The sequence below is a fragment of the Cetorhinus maximus genome, chromosome 3 (genome assembly GCF_964194155.1).
Source record: "Cetorhinus maximus chromosome 3, sCetMax3.hap1.1, whole genome shotgun sequence".
NCBI classification, from domain to species: Eukaryota; Metazoa; Chordata; class Chondrichthyes; order Lamniformes; family Cetorhinidae; genus Cetorhinus; species Cetorhinus maximus.
The window spans coordinates 195,916,452-195,936,836 of record NC_135881.1 but is presented as its reverse complement, the minus strand read 5'-3'; the positions used below and the strand labels follow the sequence as shown (position 1 = coordinate 195,936,836).

Sequence of the window (20,385 nt, the reverse complement as noted above, 5' to 3'; positions counted from 1 at the left end):
GGAATGAGACTAATTGGTTAACTTTATCGAAGAGCCAGCACAAGCACAAGGGGAAGAATGGCCTCCTTCTGTACTGTAAGATTCTGCAATTGCTGTGTTTTATATCTGGTTCTGTACTGTATTGGACATCAGCCAATCGCCACTACAGACATCCTCTCCCACCCCATTCCCAGTAAGCCAGTCTGCACAGTATAGTGAGGAACTGATGACACCCAAGGTATGCAACACATTGACAAGAAAAGCAAGCTACAGGTCCAATGTGATTTTTGTCTGTATTTATATTGTCCAACCCACTAAAGCTATAATATGCAGGGACATCAATAACATTTAGCCTCTGATATATTTGTCTGTGATGGTCATTATAAATCACCCCTGGAACGGGTTAGATAAGCTTCACTGAGATGCAATGTATATTGACATTGCCTCTCACCAGCTGCTTGTAAGTTCAAGTGTTTGTTCCCCACAAGGGCTCTTGTTGTGCTCCTTTTATCTCCTTGTTAATCAAGAATCTATCTACCTCTGCCTTAAAAATATTCAAAGACTCTGCTTCCACCACCTTTTGAGGAAGAGTTCCAAAGACACTCAACCGTCTGAGAGAAAAAAATTCTCCTCACCGCTGTCTTAAATGAACGACCCCTTATCTTTAAACAGTGACCCCTGGTTCTAAATTCTCATACAAGAAGAAACGTCCGCTCCATATCCACCCTGTCAAGATCCCTCAGGATCTTAAAGGGGACCAGTACAGGTCAGTGAGTAAAAAGCAACTATATAATCAAAATAGGACAGAACCACTCCATTGTGGGACAGTTGCACTGGAAGTTCCTACTTTCACTACTTTTCTGAGGTGAATGTGCTTTTTCTTTTTATTGACTAGGTTGCAGACAGTGACATAATCTACCCAAAGGTAAAAATGACCGTTGAATCCTGATAGGGTACGTGACCGGGTAAAATTAATGAAAGGCCAAGAAGCCGATTTGAATAGGATGAGAATCATGGGAGCAAGCCCAGCAAAATCATCTCGACCCCTGCAGCAGGAGGTCCGAGAGATTCTAACTCGGGCACCCTGTCCATTCCTGGTTGGAGTGGCTGGTGTGAATAAGGGGAAACGGTGGGCAACGGGTGGACAGCTCAACGTGGGGGCAAAAAAAACCCACAGGCAGTCTCCCACGTTCCATAGGTAGGTATCACCCCACCCTCAGGTGTCAAAATATTTGCGGCCTTATGCTTTCTCCACATGTCGAAGACAGATCTATCTTCAGAGACTGCCCTGGAACAGCCAGGTGGTTACTGATTTTGTTGTTGGAGCATTACATGTTGAATGTCACATTTAACAGGCAACTGCCAAATGGAAAAGAAGCCTTCAGAGGTCAGGACGTGAATTCGGTTATCACCTAATCCCTCCAATGTAATTTTTATACCACAGTTTGTGTGTGGTTCCCGATATCGCAAGTTCAATGATGATAATTAATTAGATCAGCACTGGTCTATAATCAACATTAGTGATCAGCGCACTGATTATATTCGTTAATATTTTTGTTATTTTACAAGAAACCTTCACCTTTATTTTAAACAAGTCAACACTTGCTTTAAAAGCTAAACCATGTTTGGTAATATTGCAAACTAGGGCCTCTGTACTATTATTATGAGAAATCATATTCGAGTGCATTTGGAATAAGAACAGTTGCGCTAATTTCTATCCAGTCCATCTGCTGCCATATAATAAATATCCATTTCTAAAACAATTCGGGACCTTAGTAAGCAAGATTCTACTTGGACATCGGGTGCACAGCTTTATTAGCTTCATCTTAATCTTCCCTACAAAAGAGCTGAACTCCGGTGGTGAGGTGAGATTGACCGCCTTGGACATCAAGGCAGCATTTGACCGACTGTGGTATCAAGGAGCCCTAGCAAAACTGGAGTCAATGGGAATCAGAGGGAAAACTCTCCACTGCTTGGAGTCATACCTAGCACAAAGGAAGATGGTTGTGGTTGTTGAAGGTCAGTCATCTTAGCTCCTGGACATATTGTGGCAAGTGAGGCCTCACACACAGCAGGAAGATAGTCAGAAAATCGTACGTGTAATATAATTTCATGATTTTCTGTCCATTAATACTAAGGCTCTACTGGGGGGCACATAGCCTTCAAGTTCCAACTTGAATTATAGGAATTATAGTGCAGGAGGCTATTTGACTCATTGCACCTATGCCCTTCAGTTGGAGTTCTATTCCAATCCACTTCCCCATCTGCTTTTACTTGCCAACCAGTCTTTCACTCTTGACACACTCATAACCTATAATCTTGAAAATCTCTATTAGCTTCATCTTAATCTTCCCTACAAAAGAGCCAAACTCCGGTGGTGGGGTGAGTGTGACTGCCCTGGACATCAAGGCAGCATTTGACCGACTGTGGCATCAAGGAGCCCTAGCAAAACTGGAGTCAATGGGAATCAGGGGGAAAACTCTCCACTGGTTGGAGTCACACCTAGCACAAAGGAAGATGGTTGTGGTTGCTGAAGGTCAGTCATCCTAGCTCCTGGACGTCACTGCAGGAGTTCCTCAGGGTAGTGTCCTCGGCCCAACCATCTTCAGCTGCTTCATCAATGACCTTCCTTCCATCATAAGGTCAGAAGTGGGGATGTTCGCTGATGATTGTGCAATGTTCAGCACAATTTGCGACAACTCAGATACTGAAGTGTCAAGTAACATTCGCCCCACCCAAGTGCCAGGCAATGAACATCTCCGACAAGAGATAATCTAACCAGTGTCCCTTCTTGTTCAATGGCATTAGCATCACTGAATCCCCTACTATCAACATCCTGGGGGGTACCATTGACCAGAAACTGAACTGGACTAGCCATATAAATACTGTGGCTGCAAGAGCAGGTCAGAGGCTAGAAATCCTGCGATGAGTAACCCACCTCCTGACTTCCCAAAGCCTGTCCACAACCTACAAAGCACAAGTCAGGAGTGTGATGAAATAATCCCCACTTGCCTGGAAAAGTGCAGCTCCCACAACACTCAAGAACCTTGACATTGTCCAGGACAAAACAGCCCACTTGTTTGGCACCACATGCACAAACATTCACTCCCTCCACCACTGACACACAGTGGCAGCAGTGTGTACCATCTACAAGGTGCATTGCAGAAACTCACCAAGGCTCCTTAGGCAGCACCTTCCAAACTCACGACCGCTTCCATCTAGAAGGACAGGGGCAGCAGATACATGGGAACACCACCACCTGGAATTTTCCCTCCAAAGTACACACTATCCTGACTTGGAAATATATTCCTTCACTTTCGCTGGGTCAAAATCCTGGAACTCCCTCCCTAACATGTACCTACACCACATGGACAGCAGTGATTCAAGAAGGCAGCTCACCACCACCACCTCCAGGACAACTGAGGATGGGCAAGAAATGCAAAGCCCACATCCCGTGAATGAATAAAGAAATAACGTCAGTGAAAAGGGTACAAATTTTAAAGCCTATCTTGACAATTTTGAACTTCTCCTTCCTGCTATTTTAGTGATACTTTGCAGGTCCAATCCATGGCTCAAATTATCTTTCCACTAATGGGAGTTTTCTAAACTGCACTCTTAAACTTCAACCATAGCCTTGCTCATACCCTATCCCAATTCAATATCAGTTCCTCACTTTTATACTCAATGCCACCATATATAAAGCATCCACTCATCCACCTTTCTAGCTGTACTCCAAACATCAAAAGATCTATTCCTCCACTCACTTTGACTGTTCTTTTTCCCCTAAAATGTACCATCTCATATTTCTCTGCATCAGTCAGCATCTGTCACCTGTCTACACACTCTTCCAATCTCTTTACCATGTTCCTTCATTTCCGCAAGTTCAGATATCAAGCACAAAATGAATATGGCCAAATCATTTCTATAAAATAGAAAAAGATAGGCGCCAGCATTCTCACCCATCTGAAGACCATCCATTTATCCTGACTCTGCTTTCTATCCTCTCGTCATCTCTTCCTATTCATGAGTCCAGCAATGCGTAGACTGAATTTGGTTCAATCAAGTTAATATGGCTGCAGTGGCAGATATGGGCAAGTAGCCTAATGGATGATCCTCTGGGTTAACCAAAGTAACTTGCTATATGTCAGCTTATGTAAATATTGTGTGGACTTCAGGGCAAAAAGTGGATTTGGTCCATATCATCAGGCCAAGTATTCTTCTCTTCCCCCATGCCCCCAGTTATACTCAAGCATTTTTATGCTGGTGCTACAGCAATTTATAAGTTTCCAGGGCCTGAATTTTTCAGGCAGTGAATGGGCTCAGCGGGAGCGGGCATGGGCGGTCATAATGCCTGTACGGGCGGGGGGGGAGGAGAGAGAGTCGGGGCCAGTGCTCTTTCACGCACATGCACGAAAGAGTGCTTCAATCTCCCTGAGGCAGCTCCGTGCCTCAGAGAGATTGAATCGCTATTGAAATCATTAAATAAATGCACAAAAAATGTATTTAAACATGTTCCCTCATGTGACTGTGTCACATGAGATGGGACATACTTTTATATTTTGGAAAAAAATTTTTACTTAATGAATAAAAGCTTTCAGAAACCTCATCCCGCTCATGGATGAGGTTTCCTAAAAAACGTGAAGGCCGCTTGGCCTTTTCGCCTGCCCGTTAACGATTCCATTAATTACTTCCTTAATGGCCTTAATAGGTCGTTTAAATATCGGCGGGCGCGCAGCCGACTCCGGCGCACGCCCGCTGAATGAAACATCGGGAGGCAGCGCGATATCATCGTGTGTCATTTTACTCATCAGCGTGTTGGGCCCGGCCCCCCTCACGCCAACTGAAAAATCCTGCCCCGGGTCTTGATTTTTGTTTTCAAAAAAAAAGAGGAAACTCCTGCAGTTTGGCAGAGCACTCACCTTTGCTTGGAGCACAGGGCTAACCAGCCTTTCAGCCTTCTAACACCTCGTTCAGTGTTGAGGCAGGGGGGTGCCATGCAGACTTGGGAAAATCCCCGTTTTGTTCTGCAGCCCATGTTGAGTTAGCCCAAAACAAAAAACAGAAACAGAAATACCTGGAAAAACTCAGCAGGTCTGGCAGCATCGGCGGAGAAGAGCACAGTTGACGTTTCGAGTCCTCATTGACCCTTCAGTTCTGTTGAAGGGTCACGAGGACTCGAAACGTCAACTGTGCTCTTCTCCGCCGATGCTGCCAGACCTGCTGAGTTTTTCCAGGTATTTCTGTTTCTGTTTTTGTTTTGGATTTCCAACATCCGCAGTTCTTTGCTTTTATCTTTGAGTTAGCCCATTTCAGCTGGTGTGGGCAGTCCGATGCTACCTCAATGACAAACAGCTCTCACACACGTCATAGAAAATGCAAACGTGAAGGCAAAACGTTTTGCCCATCACTGAGACCAAACCCCCACACAACAACCCTCACTACAGTACTTGACTCCCCCCTCCCCTCCCGCACCCGCCCCCCCCCCCAACAATTTATAAATGCGCAACAAGAAAAAAGGCAGCAACTTTTATAACATTTTATTAAACAAGCCAACATAATATCATTTTTTTTAAAAAAAGTGTTAAAAAATAGAAAACCACAATTAAAACTTGTCTGGATGAGCGACCATTTCTTGTTTGATTCGGTTTTCCACCTGTAGGGATAAGCTGGCGTTGCTGCTGGGCAGGTTATAACTGATGAAAACCTGTTTTCCTGTCTTCTTCGCTGGATGGGGGATTTAAAGGGATGAATGAAAGTAAAGTTAAAACCTATTGTGGAACACAGGTTCTCAGTACATTTCAATCGCTCGACATTTGGCACTTACATGTAACTGGGACAACTCGCTTCCGGAAGCAATCTTGATGTACAAAGCACTGCAGTGCACACATTTAAAAATGAGGAGCAGATAGACACCCTGCCTACTTACCACTAACGTAACCAAAAGTACTTTCCGTTCTTTTCACGATATTACTTGTGTGCAAAAGCAACATACTTTAAATATGCGGATTTGCTGCTTAATTTGCATCTCTGTCACCTTCATTGTGCTACAAACCCCGTGATGCTGCTCTTCAATTTGGTCATCGTCACTAGTGAAACCTATTCTTCTCAATGCAACACATACTGTTGCTCATGAAGGAAGTATCTTGTATGGCTTTTTCAATCTATGACTACACTACGGAGGGCCAGTTAAGTGGGTGGGAATTCTCACATTGATTTGGGATGAGCACACATCTGAAAATCATCCTATTCAAACAGATGACACATTAGCCTCTTCACATCCTTTTCGGTGTTAATCACCCATTGTAACGTCAAGGGTAAGAATATGGGAAATTGATTATATCAGCTATAAGGTTTTTTAACAATTAAAAAAAGCTAATATGAAATGAAAGGATTAAAATTCCACAATACTGATGGGTTGCTGTCATTATCCCTCTTCGCATCGCAGCCCTAGTTCCAACAATTCCCTGCATTAAAAAAAATGGGCAGAGTGACGGGTAAATTGACCCTCTAATTTTCCCAACCCAAAGAATGGTCTTATCTCTCTCTCTCAATCACCACGGGATTACTCTTTAATTTGTTTTGTGGTATAATGAGAATGGGTGAGAAAGACAGAGAATAAACTTGTACTTTATAATGGAGAAGTCTAGGTGAAGAGCCCAGGCTTATAGTGAGTTCAAACTTGGTTTTAAAAGCTCAAAGGGGAGGCGGAACAAACACAGGGAGATGAGTCGTTGCATGGTTTTGAGCTAGAATAGGAGACAATCCCATAAACTCTAGTTGCAACATTGTGGAAATTCAGGAAGACCAAGTGTAAACAAGAGAGCGTAATTGAAGCTTAACAGGAAGCAGAGAACATTCTCTGGACACAAGGAGTGTCGACCTTGATGGTGTTGCCAAACTAGAGAGGGACAAGAAAGCACTAAGAGAGATAAGAGGCTGGGAGCTTAAGGCGTGAAGTGATTATCTTTCAAATGTCAAATTTTAATGCCATCCGGGCCTGGGGTGTTGTAAAGGACGACTCTAAAATGTATAGCACTAATGTAACATGTTTTCTGTCTCAACCCAGTAGACATGAAGGTTCTTTTTAACTTGGCAACAAAACCTATAGCTTTGAACAATGCAATCTGACATTCAGTCATTCTGTTAAGGGTTTTTTTTGGGGGGGGGGGGAGAGAGTAGTAGAGTGGTTGCGCCAGAACTGGAATGATGATCTCATGAAGGGAACAAGTTAAAAAAAAATTAAAACAAGTTGCATTTTTTTCAATTAAAAAACAATCTTACCTAGTCTTTGTGCTACAGAGTTGGGCGTGGTATCAGAGGCATCTCCAAGGATTAATGTAGACACTGGCATTGAGTCCTGTAAATCAGTAGCAAGTTATATTAAACCCAAATATTGCTGTACTCCATCATAATTTCCTATTACATCAAACATATAGCTATTGCACCTTAAAACTGCAAATGCTTAAAATAGCCACATTCTTAATATTTGTTCTTGGGATTGGGCATTGCTGGTGAGGCCAACATTTATTGCCCATCCCTAATTGTCCTTGAGAAGGTGGTGGTGAGCCGTCTTCTTGAATCACTGCAGTCCACAGTGCTTTCAACCTGAATTGAGTGGCTTGCTAGGCCATTTCGGAGGGAGGGCAGTTAAGAGTCAACCACAGTGTTGTCTGCAGTCGTCTGTCGGCCAGACCAGGATGGCAGGTTTCCTCTCCTGAAGAACGTAATTGAATCTGATAGACAATCTGGTAGTTTCATTAGCAATATTAACGAGGCTAGCACTTTATTCTAGATTTATTAATTGTATTTAAATTCCCCCAGCTGCCATGGTGGGGTTTGAACTCATGTCTCCAGAGTCTCTGGATTACTAGTGCATAAACATTGTCACTTTGCTTCAATCCCCCTAATGCGCCCATACTTTATTCTGGCTTCCACTAATATTTGACTTAATACTTGGTTTTCTGCTTCCGTCAAAACCATTACATTCAGAGGCATGGCATTGCAAGCCAACAACCAATTACACAAAACTGCAGATGCAGCACGTCAGGATTAGCTGGAACTGACTGCAGCACAAAGAATCAGCCCTAACTGGATGCTGCACTGACCCAGCAATCTGTACAGTAATGGGACTGGTCGCCTGAAGGTTAAACACATTGGAAACTCCCCATGGTCAGCCCACAAGCACAAGTTTCCCACTGGACAATTGAGAATTTACTGTTGAAAAGTGGACGGGATATTGTAGGATCAGGCTACACAGAATTCCTATTTTTCTAAGGAAATGCTAACAGAAAATGTAGTCATGGTGACTGGAATGAGAATGTCTTACCTGAGCAACAACACACGCATGCACGCACATACACACACACACACACGCGCACGCACACATTCTGGAAACTGATCTCGGCTGACTTAGCAATGGAGGCACTGTGCTGAATTTGTTGTCCCTGAATATAGGAAAGGAAAAACGTCGGCCAAAATTCCCAATCCTGAAAACTATGCAGTGGTTCCTGTTAAAGTGGGCATGTCAGGTAAGCAGATCACTCAGTTGGGCTTTAAAACTGCTAACACTTGACAGGCTCTCTTCATTATATCCCAGATACAAACAAGTACAACAGGCCCTCATCTCTAACCCTCCCAACCAGAATCTGACCTTGGACGCAGCAAATATTGGCCAATGACTCCCACCATAACCACATAGATTAGCAGCGACTATTTTATACAGAATTCTTTTTGGAATACAGGAACAGATTCATTTATATGGAGTGTATGCGCACATGTATGAGAAGAAGAGCTGTCTGCACAGCATATTTTGCACTATGTTTGTGTACTATTGAACAACACTGACAGCAAATAACGCATGACAGAAACTGGGGTCCAACTTGTTCCAAATCATAACAATTTCCACACTACCTCCTGATCTTTTCATAATCGCCCAGATTTTGCAGGAGTGGGTGGGGCTGATACTCTTTCGAGTTATCAACAGTCACAGATTGCAACTCTTTTCCAGTACAATCACAGTTCTTGGTTTCCGGGAGTGGGACATGAACCCACAACCCTCTGATTCAAAGGCGAGGGTGCTATGAACTGAGCCACAGCGGCGAACTGTCAATACACCCCTGAAAACGACCACAACGTCAGGACAAAAGCAAAAATACCGCAGATGCTGGAAGTTTGAAATAAAAACAGAAAATGCTGGACAAACTCAGCAGGTCTGGCAGCAAATGTGGAGAGAGAGAAATAGAATTAACGTTTCAAGTCTGTATGACCCTTTGGAACTTCAGGACTTCAGGATGTTGGGCATGAGCAGATTAGCGTGGAGATCCTGGACTTGCGGTTTGTCACTGAGCGCTCCAACAGGCTGCACTATGGACCTTCCAGAGCCAGTAGTCATTTAAAATCAGCAAGAGTAAAAGTGCTTTTAAATTACTCGCTCATATTTTTTAAGCATGCAAAAATTACAGCCCAACTAAACCGATTTCAATACTAATGTAACAAAAACCTTCCCAAGACGCCTCACAAGAGAGATCGAACAGAATTCGAAACCGAATCTCATAAGGAGATATTAAGGCAGGTGACCAAAAGGAGAGGTAAGTTTTAAGGAGCATCCTAAACGAGGTGAGAGAGGTCAGGAAATGGCGAGCTCAAGGGTTGTGGCAGCTGAAGGTACAGCCAACAATGGTGTAGCAAACAAAATCAGGACGTGCAAGAGGCCAGAATTACAGAGCAGATATCTCGGAAGGTCGTAGGGCTGGAGTAGGTTACAGATAGAGAGAGGGGAAAAGGCCTGGAGGAGTTTGAAAACAAGTATGGGAACTTTAAAATTGAGACATTGCCAACGCCATTTAAATGCAAACATAGGTCAGCGAGCAAAGGACTTGGTGAGAGGTAGGATTTGGACAGCAGAGTTTTGGGTGGGCTCAGGGTTATGGAGGGTGGGATGCCAGCCAGGAAAGCAATGAAATAGTTGGTTCTAGGACTTTCAGCAGGTGGGTTGAGGCAGCGGCAGAGACGGGTGATGTTACAGAAATGGAAGTAGGCGGTCTTGGTGATGGAGAGGATATAGAGCTGAAAACTCCACTCAGGATTGCATAGGCCTGCCAAGATTGTGAATTGTCTGGAGTGAACATGATGGCTGGAGAAAAAAGATTGAGGACAAAGGCTTCAGTCTTCCCGATACTTAAGAGGAAATTTCTCCTCATCCAATGTTGGATGTTGGATAAGTCACATGATGCACAAGAGGCAGTCCCCGACTTGGTTCTGCATCCCTTAATACACGATCCTCGCAAAAATCTATCCATACAAGTTTTGAAATTTTCAACTGACCCAGCCTCAACAGTTTTCTTTTTAGGGAGGGAGTTTCAGATGACCCTTTGTATGAAGAAGTGCTGGTCGACATCCACCCTCCCTGCACCCAGGCTGCCTAGCTCCAATTTTAAGGTGGCGCTCCCTTGCTCTGGCATTCCCAGAAATATATTTGGAAGAGGAAGGATAGGAACTCCACCTTAAATGGCAAGGTTTTAAATGGAGCTGAGAGGCGGTGAAATCTTCAAATGCAGGTACACAGGTTATTAAAGGTGGCAGTACAAGTTGATAAGGCCGTAATAAAGAAAGGGAAAAGAAATCCTTAGTTTTGTAGCCAAAGGTTATGATGCAAACTCAAGGTAATTTGAACTTGTACAATGCTTTAGCTAAGAGTGCAGTTGAGAACACTCTGTACCATTTAGCAAACCCCATTACAAAAGGAGAGAGTGGTGTAGTGGTAATGTCACTGGATTAGTAATCCAGAGGCCCAGGCTGATGCTCTGGGGAAAAATAGAAAATGCTGGAAACACTCAGCAGGTTTGGCAACATCTGTGGAGAGAGAAACAAAGTTAACATTTCACGTCCAACATGACTCCTCCGGAACTGGAGAGAGGTACGAACATACGAATAAGGAGGAGTAGGCCACTCGGCCCCTCGAGCCTGCTCCACCATTCAATAAGATCATGGCTGATCCGATTTTAATCTCAATTCCACATTCCTACCTGGCCCGACAACCTTTCAACCCCCTTGCTTGTCAAAAATCTACCTACCTTTGCCTTAAAAATATTCAAAGACTCTGCTCTACCACCTTTTGAGGAAGAGAGTTCCAAAGACTCATGACCCTCAGAGAAAAAAATTCCCCTCATCTCTGTCTTAAATGGGCAGCCCCTTATTTTTAAATGGTGACCTCTAGTTCTAGATTCTCCCACAAGAGGAAACATCCTTTCCATATCCACCTTGTCAAGACTCCTCAGGATCTTATATGTTTCAATCAAGTCGCCTCTTACTCTTCCAAACTCCAGCAGAAACCTTGTCCAACCTTTCCTCATAAGAAATCCTGCCCATTCCAGCTATTAATCTAGTAAACCTTCTCTGAACTGCTTCCAATGCATTTACACCCTTTCTTAAATAAGAACCCTAATACTATACACAGCACGCCAAATGTGGTCTCACTAGTGCCCTGTATAACTGAAGCATAACCTCCCTACTTTTGTATTCAATACCCCTCGTAATAAATGATAACATTCTATTAGCTTTCCTAATTACTTGCTGTACCTGCATACCGACCTTTTACGATTCATGCACTGGGACATCCAGATCCCTCTGCACCTCAGAACTCCACAATCTCTCAACTTTTAGATAATATGCTTCTTTTTTTATTCTTCCTGCCAAAATGGACGATTTCACACCTTCCCACATTTTACTCCATTTGCCAGGTCTTTTCCCACTCACTTAACCTGCCTCTATCCCTTTGTAGCCTTCTTATGTCCTCTTTACGACTTACTTTCCTACCCATCTTTGTGTCATCAGCAAATTTAGCAACCATTCCATCCATCCCTTCATCCAAGTCATTTGTATAAGTTGTAAAAAGTTGACGCCTCAGCACTGATCCCTGTTGCATGCCACTTGTTACATCTTTCCAACCAGAAAATGACCCATTTAAGCCTACTCTCTGCTTCCTGTTAGCTAGCCAATCTTCTATCCATGCCAATATGGTACCCCCACACCATGAGTCTTTATTTTCCACAATAACCTTTCATGTGGAACCTTATCAAATGTCTTCTGGAAACCTAAGTACAGTATACCAACTGGTTCCCCTTCATCCACAGCATATGTTACTTGTTCAAAGAACTCCAATAAATTGGTTAAACATGATTTCCCTCTCATGTCAACTCTGCCTGATTACCTTGAATTTATCTAATTGCCCTGCTACAACATATTTAATAGTAGCTTCTACTATTTTCCCTATGACAGATGATAGGCCGATTAAAATCAACGCATCAACTATCTCACCTGCCACTTCTTTTAAAACCCTAGGATGAAGTCCATCAGGACCCGGGGATTTGTCAGCCCACACGTCTAACAATTTGCTCAGTACCACCTCCCTGGTGATTGTAATTTTCTTGAGTTCCCCCCTCCCTTCCATTTTCTGATTCACAGCTATTTCTGGGATGTTACTTGTATCCTTTATAGTGAAGACCAATGCAAAATACCTGTTCAATTCATCTGCCATCTCCTTATTGTCCATTATTAATTCCCCAGACTCACTTCCTATGGGACCAACGCTCACTCAGTTAACTCTTTTCTTTTTTAAATATCTTTAGGAGCTCTTACTATCTGCCTTTATATTTCTGGCTGGCTTTCTCCCGTACTCTAATTTTGTCCTCCTTATTAATCCTTTAGTCATTCTTTGCTGTTTTTTTATATTCTGTCCAAACTTCTGACCTGCCATCCATTTTTGCGCAATTATATGCTTTTTCTTTAAGTTTGATGCTGTCTTTAACTTTTTTAGTTAACCATGGATGGTGGGTCCTCCCCTTGCAGTTTTTCTTTCTCGTTGGAATGTATCTATTGTGTATTCTGAAATATTCCCTTAAAATGTTTGCCACTACATTTCTATTGACCTATTCCTCAACCTCATTTGCCAGTTCACTTTAGCCAGCTCTGCTTTCATGCTTTCATAATTGCCCTTAGTTAAGTTTAAAATACTTAAACCCCACTCTTCTCTTTCTCAAACGGAATGTAAAATTCTATCATGTTATGATCACTGCTCCCTAGGGGTGCCTTCACTATGGGTTCATTAATTAATCCTATCTTGTTGCACAATTCCAGATCTAGGATAGCCTGCTCTCCAGTTGGCGCCGGAACAAGCTTTTCTAAGAAACTATCCCGAAAACGTTCTACAAAATTTCTACCTCTCTCCAGTTCAGGATTTGAAACATTAACTCTGTTTCTCGCTCCACAGATACTGTCAGACCCGCTGAGTTTTTCCAGCATTTTCTGTTTTAATTTCAGAATTCCAGCATCTGCCGTATTTTTGCTTTTATTTTAATGCTCTGGGGATATGGGTTCAAATCTCACCACGGCGGCTGGTAGAATTTGAATTCAATTAATAAATTTGGAATTGAAAGCCAGACTCAGCAATGGTGACCATGGAACTATCATCGATTGCCGTAAAAACCCATTCGGTTCACAAACGTTCTTCTGGGAAGGAAATCTGCCACCCTCACCTGATCTGGCCTACCTGTGGCGCCAGACCCACAGCAATGTCACTGACTCCTAATTGCCCTCTGAAATGGCCTAGGAAGCCACTCAGTTCAAGGGCAATTAGGGACGGACAACAAACGCTGACCTTGTCGGTGATTCCCCCCATCTCATGAAGGAATAAACTAAAAGGGACAAAAGCAACGGAGAAGGTGCAGAGAAGATTCACCAACATGTTACCAGCAGTGAAAGGTTGCAGATATGACAGATTTGAGAAGATAAAGAGCTTTTCTCACTCATCTGACAGTTATTGGGTGATCCAATAGTGGCCACAAGACTATAGAGGTTTATGAGAGGTCAACTAATGATAGATCTCTCACTTCCACTGGCTGATGTCATGGTAACACGAGGGTGCAAATCAAAGACAATCAGAAGAAAGATTTAAAGGGATTAAACATTTGTACGGAGGGTAGTTAAAATGTGGAATTCTCAGACAAACAGGGCCATAAATTTTTTAATGAGGTAATTAGACTTGTAAAAGGTAATGATTAAAGGATAGGGCAGAGTGGGAATAGATGAAGTTACTCATGTCGAGAGAAGGGGCTGAGTGGGCCATTTCTGCACTCTAACATTTTATGAAGACATTAACTCCATTCAAAACCATGTTTATTCTTCATCTCTTAGGCTGTCCCTCAGGGTCGAGGATTACTTGTTTCCACACTAAAAATGAGTTCTCAGGTGACTGAAGGGTTCAATGCACAACCTACAGTCTACGTCACCGGTGGGGCTGATGGTGATAGGGGGAAACGGGGGGTGGGGGCGAGGGGGTGCCTGGGTTGCCACTGTCAACATTTGGCTTCAGCTAGCCCTTGGCGATAAGACTCGAGGTGTTCAGCTCCTTCCCTGATGCCTTGCCCCCACTTTGGGCGGTCCTGGGCCAGGGGTTCCCAAGTGCCGGTGGTTGCAATTTTTCAAGGAGGCTTTGAGGGTGTCCTTCACTTATTCTTCATACATTTGTACCGACTACAATACTGAAGAATCTTGGGGGCAACGCAGCGAGATGTTTTGGTTCTTTGAGAGAAGTGTTGAAAATAACAGAAGAGTTTTATCATTCGCGCAGGCTGCAAACACACAGCTCAGTGCAGCTCCCTGTCCTTGATCCTAGCTCAAACCCACTGCAACTATTAGCGGATTAATGTTCCTCAAGGAAATTAGGCCTTTTGAGTCAGCACAAAAAACAGCGTATTCACATTTTTCAAATTGTTTTGAATTTGATCTGTGAATCTAACCCAAGGGAGGTTTCCCTCACTCACTACACTGAAGTGTGCTGACTCAATCATTCCTGTATGTCTTCAGCACAAATTTGCCAACACGCAAATCACAAGAGAAAATTTACATTACCTTTCGCATTCCCCTCTCTCTCTCAGCCAACCAGGCAGATCAAATGGCTTCTGAACCATTTCTTCTTACCATTACCTAGCTAGAAAGAGTTAACACAGTACAGTCTAAGGATTAAACTGGAGGCCTATGTGCTGCAAGAATCAATACCATAAGGGAAGACTGCGGACTACATTATGACAATATCTCCAATCAACCCATAAGACCATCAGGATTTTGAACAGATGAATGTTTGGGGAGATTCAGGGCCGCTTGACAAAAAGGAAGCTCAGTTAATGCCTCCCCCAATAGGAAACCATTACCACGTGGATCGAAACTGAAATTTAGTGATGAATGAGCATCACAAACGCCAACGAGCAGAATGGAAAGAAATTTTCAACAGCTTTTACAGTCAGGTGACTCGAACAATAAAAATTAAAATGCCTCAGATTAATTTTCTTCCCTTCTCCTATCATAAAGGCTGTTGTTCTGTTGTCCTCTCACTTTGCACCTTTCAACCCAATGTGGTAAGTAGTTCAGTCTCTCCAAAGAAAGCCCAGAGCTCTGTTTTATGTAAGACCAATACAGTGATAACTACATTAAAGAAACAGATCAGACAATTTAATGTCAAATTTCACATTTTTTACAATGTCTGTCTGATTTTTGCAACTGAATCACTCTTGCACTTAAAATTCACTCTCATCCCTATCCGGTAACCTTCAGTTATTTCCTTGTAATCATCTACCAAATAAATCCACTCAAAAAAATTGTCATAAATTACAGCACAATAGTTGATTCCTCAGCAACGATAACTCCATAACACGTCTTGTTTGACACCATCACCCACCTCCACAAAGAAGCAGCAAAATCCATTAACTGCACAGTGTACATTATAAAATATAATTGTTCCAAGTTTATCCTTGAGGCATTCAGACAGCTGCAAATCATCTGAGCTTTACTCACAGTTTATTGTGCTATCTGAATCCTTGGATGAAACCATTGCTTAGCCTCCGCCCTATGAATAAATCATTTTCAAACTGCTAAGTTTGATGAGTGTGATGAGTATTTTAATTTTAAGAATTTCCTCTGATGAATTTTAAAACATTCATCCTTGTTTCCAAACCTCTGCAGGGCTCACTGCTCCTCTTCTCTTCTCTCTAACTTCCTCCAGCCCCAGCCCCACAACCCTTCAACGACTCCCACTCTTGACCTCTTGCGCTTTCCCCGGGTTTCATCACCCCACCATTGGCAAGCATCCCATCACGGCTGCCGAGGCCCTCAGCTCTGGAATTCCCTCCCCCAAATCTCTCTCCACCTCCCTCTTCTCCTTTAAGACGCTCCTCAAAACCTCTTTTCCACTGTGGGCGCTAATGTGGCGAGGTGCCAAACCCTTGGCTTGGTGGCCCTGCTTGTTTTGTTTCACTAGTTAAATGTGCTAGATGAATGCAAGTTGCAAGGGGAGGGACTGGTACCTCACTTATATTGCTTCTTAGCAATTGTAGCTTTTGGTCCAATCAGACTCTTTCAGGGGACATGTTTCTTTAAGTGAACTGCTCTCTCTCTCTCTCTCTCCCCCTCCAGCCAGACACAATTACTGAGAGTTTTAATCCTGACCACTCGGGGGAGTCCCAGAACCCACAACAGCCTCTGCAATCCTCATGGTTGTTTATAGAGCTAGGAATCAATCCAATTTCAGCATTCATTTTTTTGGGGGGGAGAGGGAGGGACTCAGGAAGTGAGGTACTTACAAATTTGGTGCACATGGCTACAGCAAGGTTGGAGAGATTCGGGGCGCTCCCGACCCACAAGAAGAAGCTGTCCTTCATTCTCAGGACGTGGAAATGCACCGTCTGCTCCGACAGCTTCTCGCTAAAGTTGTGGACAGACAGGGTCTGGACAGCAGCAGCAGCAGCCGCTGCAACCTGGGCCATCCTGCTCCGCGATTGCAGACAGGGCAAAACCGAGCGCTTCCCCGGGGGAACCGGCTCCGCCTGTCAATCACCGGCTACCCCGCCCGGGGACAATGGGGAACCGACTGTAACGTGCAAGGCTGTTCCCCACTTTCCTGATCCGCCTCTGACTCACTCTCTCCACCTCTTTCTTCTCAGCGAAGTTATTTGCTGCAGCCAGAGGGCGACGCCAGCTTAGGGCTGAAACATACAGAGTCATTGCGGAAACTGGGTCATTGCAGCCCTATCTGCTGCCCAGGACCAAACACACCCATCGAGATAGAAGCGTCTCCGCATGCAGCGAACATCAATTCGTTCACAGATTCTAGCTGTGTGCCTGCCTCTCCTATTCGTTTGGAAGTAAATCAAAAAAAAAATTGCATTGGAATGCATTGGAATTTCTGTGCACCCCACACAAAAAAAACCTAATTAACTCCTACACTGTTCTTCAACCCACATTGTCGCGTTTGGTTCCAACGAATCATAAAAATGAAAGGCTTTTAGCTGCACTGATCTTAAGCACTTTTCACCACCAGCGGATGTCTCAAAGCGCTTTACAGCCAATGAAATGTTCCTGGAGTGTAGTCACTGTTGTGATGTAGGATAGGGGGGGGGGGACAGCAAATTTCCACACAGCAAGTTCCCACACACACACACACACACATCATGACTGGTAAATCTAAACTTCTGTGATAAAAACAAAAAACTGCGGATGCTGGAAATCCAAAACAAGAACAGAATTACCTGGAAAAACTCAGCAGGTCTGGCAGCATCGGCGGAGAAGAAAAGAGTTGACGTTTCGAGTCCTCATGACCCTTCAATAGAACTGAGTAACATTAGGAGAGGGGTGAAATATAAGTGGGTTTAAGGTGGGGGGTGGGGCGGGGGGGGGGGAGTGGGGTGGGGAGAGAAGTGGAGGGGGGGTGTGGTTGTAGGGACAAGCAAGCAGTGATAGGAGCAGATAATCAAAAGATGTCACACAAAGGAACAAAGCGGTGTTGAAGGTGATATTATCTAAGAGAATGTGCTAATTAAGAATGGATGGCAGGACACACAAGGTACAGCTCTAGTGGGGGTGGGGTGGAAAGACTAACAGGGCATAAAAGGTATAGATTTAAAAATAATGGAAATAGGTGGGAAAAGAAAAATCTATATAAATTATTGGAAAAAACAAAAAGGAGGGGGAAGAAATGGAAAGGGGGTGGGGATGGAGGAGGGAGTTCAAGATCTAAAGTTGTTGAATTCAATATTCAGTCCGGAAGGCTATAAAGTGCCTGGTTGGAAGATGAGGTACTGTTCCTCCAGTTTACGTTTGGTCTCTCCATTGTAGAGGAGACCGCATTGGGAGCAACGAATGCAGTAGACTAAGTTAGGGGAAATGCAAGTGAAATGCTGCTTCACTTAAAAGGAGTGTTTGGGCGCTTGGACAGTGAGGAGAGAGGAAGTGAAGGGGCAGGTGTTGCATCTTTTGTGTGGGCATGGGGAGATGCCATAGGTGGGGGTTGAGAAGTAGGGGGTGATGGAGGAGTGGACCAGGGTGTCCCGGATGGAACGATCCCTACGGAATGCCGCCAGGGGGGGTGAAGGGAAGATGTGTTTGGTGGTGGCATCATGCTGGAGTTGGCGGAAATGGCGGAGGATGATCCTTTGAATGCGGAGGCTGGTGGGGTGATAAGTGAGGACAAGGGGGACCCTATCATGTTTCTGGGAGGGAGGAGAAGGGGTGAGGGCAGATGCGCAGGAGATGGGCCGGACACGGATGAGAGCCCTGTCAATGACCGTGGGTGGAAAACCTCGATTAAGGAAGAAGGAGGACATGTCAGAGGAACTGTTTTTGAAGGTAGCATCATCAGAACAGATGCGACGGAGGCGAAGGAACTGAAAGAATGGGATGGAGTCCTTACAGGAAGCGGGGTGTGAGGAGCTGTAGTCGAGGTAGCTGTGGGAGTCGTTAGGCTTGTAATGGATATTGGTGGACAGTCTATCACCAGAAATTGAAACAGAGAGGTCAAGGAAGGGAAGGGAAGTGTCAGAGATGGACCATGTGAAAATGATGGAGGGGTGGAGATTGGAAGCAAAATTAATAAATTTTTCCAGGTCCCAACGAGAGCATGAAGCAGCACCGAAGTAATCATCGATGTACCGGATAAAGAGTTGTGGGAGGGGGCCGGAGTAGGACTGGAACAAGGAATGTTCCACATACCCCATAAAGAGACAGCCATTGCTGGGGCCCATGCGGGTACCCATAGCCACACCTTTTATTTGGAGGAAGTGAGAGGAGTTAAAGGAGAAATTGTTCAGTGTGAGAACAAGTTCAGCCAGACGGAGGAGAGTAGTGGTGGATGGGGATTGTTCGGGCCTCTGTTCGAGGAAGAAGTTAAGGGCCCTCAGACCATCCTGGTGGGGGATGGAGGTGTAGAGGGATTGGACGTCCATGGTGAAGAGGAAGCGGTTGGGGCCAGGGAACTGGAAATTGTTGATGTGACGTAAGGTGTCAGAGGAATCACGGATGTAGGTGGGAAGGGACTGGACAAGGGGAGAGAGAAGGGAGTCAAGATAGCGAGAAATGAGTTCCGTGGGACAGGAACAGGCTGACACGATCGGTCTGCCGGGACAGTTCTGTTTGTGGATTTTGGGTAGGAGGTAGAAGCGGGCCGTCCGAGGTTGGACGACTATCAGGTTGGAAGCTGTGGGAGGAAGATCTCCAGAGGAGATGAGGTCAGTGACAGTCCTGGAAACAATGGCTTGATGTTCAGTGGTGGGGTCATGGTCCAGGGAGAGGTAGGAGGAAGTGTCTGCGAGTTGACGCTCAGCCTCCGCGAGGTAGAGGTCAGTGCACCAGACAACAACAGCACCACCCTTGTCAGTGGGTTTGATGACAATGTAGACCGCTCTATTCCTGAAAACATGGAAAAGAACATTGCAGAGACAGCACACACGTCATTTTGAGCCCTAGAATTTTTTGTCCTTAGTTTTTCTGGTAGAATATGGCAATTGGTCGAATCGTTTGAGGTGCCACCTGCCATTATTTGTGAATACTTTATTATTTGTACTTGTGGGACCTAAAGGACATTAAATATATTTTTGCATGAAAAAAATAGAAGAGACAGAGAAAAAAAGAAGAGACAGAAATCACTGAATTGACATGAACTTCTATTTTCACAAGGTAACCCCGTGGGATAAACCTCTGATAAAGTTATGCATTGCTGAATGAGATGTAACTGGCTTTTCAATTGCCAATAAGTCATAATTTCTGCTGAACAACCTCTCTGGCTCCAAAAAACTAATTTTTATACTCGTAGAATGACAAACTTCTCCGCCATAGCGGCAAAAGCTGAGAAAGCACCTATAATGTGGTAAAACATCCCAAGCCGCTTCACAGGAGCGCTTTCAAAAAAAAGTGACACTGAGACCTATAAAGATATATGTGAGGAAGTGGCCAAAAGCTTAAGTCAAAGGGGGGGAGTTTTAAAAGCACCTTAAAGGCAGAAAGGGAGGTAGGGAGGCAAAGAGGTTTAGGGACGGAATTCCAGCTCAAGGCACAGCCGCCAATGGTGGAACGATTAAAATTGGG

The 20,385-nt window shown here is 44.2% G+C and overlaps 1 protein-coding gene across 1 annotated transcript; it reads right to left on the bottom strand.

Moving 5' to 3' along the window:
• Positions 1-5,501: 5,501 nt before the first annotated feature.
• Positions 5,502-17,342, bottom strand: psmg4 (proteasome (prosome, macropain) assembly chaperone 4). Its single transcript, XM_078539544.1, has 3 exons — positions 16,611-17,342; positions 7,261-7,336; positions 5,502-5,703 (listed from the first exon to the last, which is right to left on the bottom strand). The coding sequence occupies exons 1-3, from the start codon at positions 16,791-16,793 to the stop codon at positions 5,582-5,584; spliced, it is 381 nt and encodes a 126-aa protein (XP_078395670.1). The 5' UTR covers positions 16,794-17,342; the 3' UTR covers positions 5,502-5,581.
• Positions 17,343-20,385: the final 3,043 nt, after the last annotated feature.

Excerpts from the sequence above, each read along its gene's own strand:
- psmg4 (XM_078539544.1), bottom strand. The coding sequence starts at position 16,793 with ATGGCCCAGGTTGCAGCGGCTGCTGCTGCTGCTGTCCAGACCCTGTCT. Across the intron at positions 7,337-16,610 it reads TAGCCATGTGCACCAAATTT|GACTCAATGCCAGTGTCTAC; the intron begins GTAAGTACCTCA and ends ACTGATTTACAG. Across the intron at positions 5,704-7,260 it reads CTCTGTAGCACAAAGACTAG|CGAAGAAGACAGGAAAACAG; the intron begins GTAAGATTGTTT and ends TCCCCCATCCAG.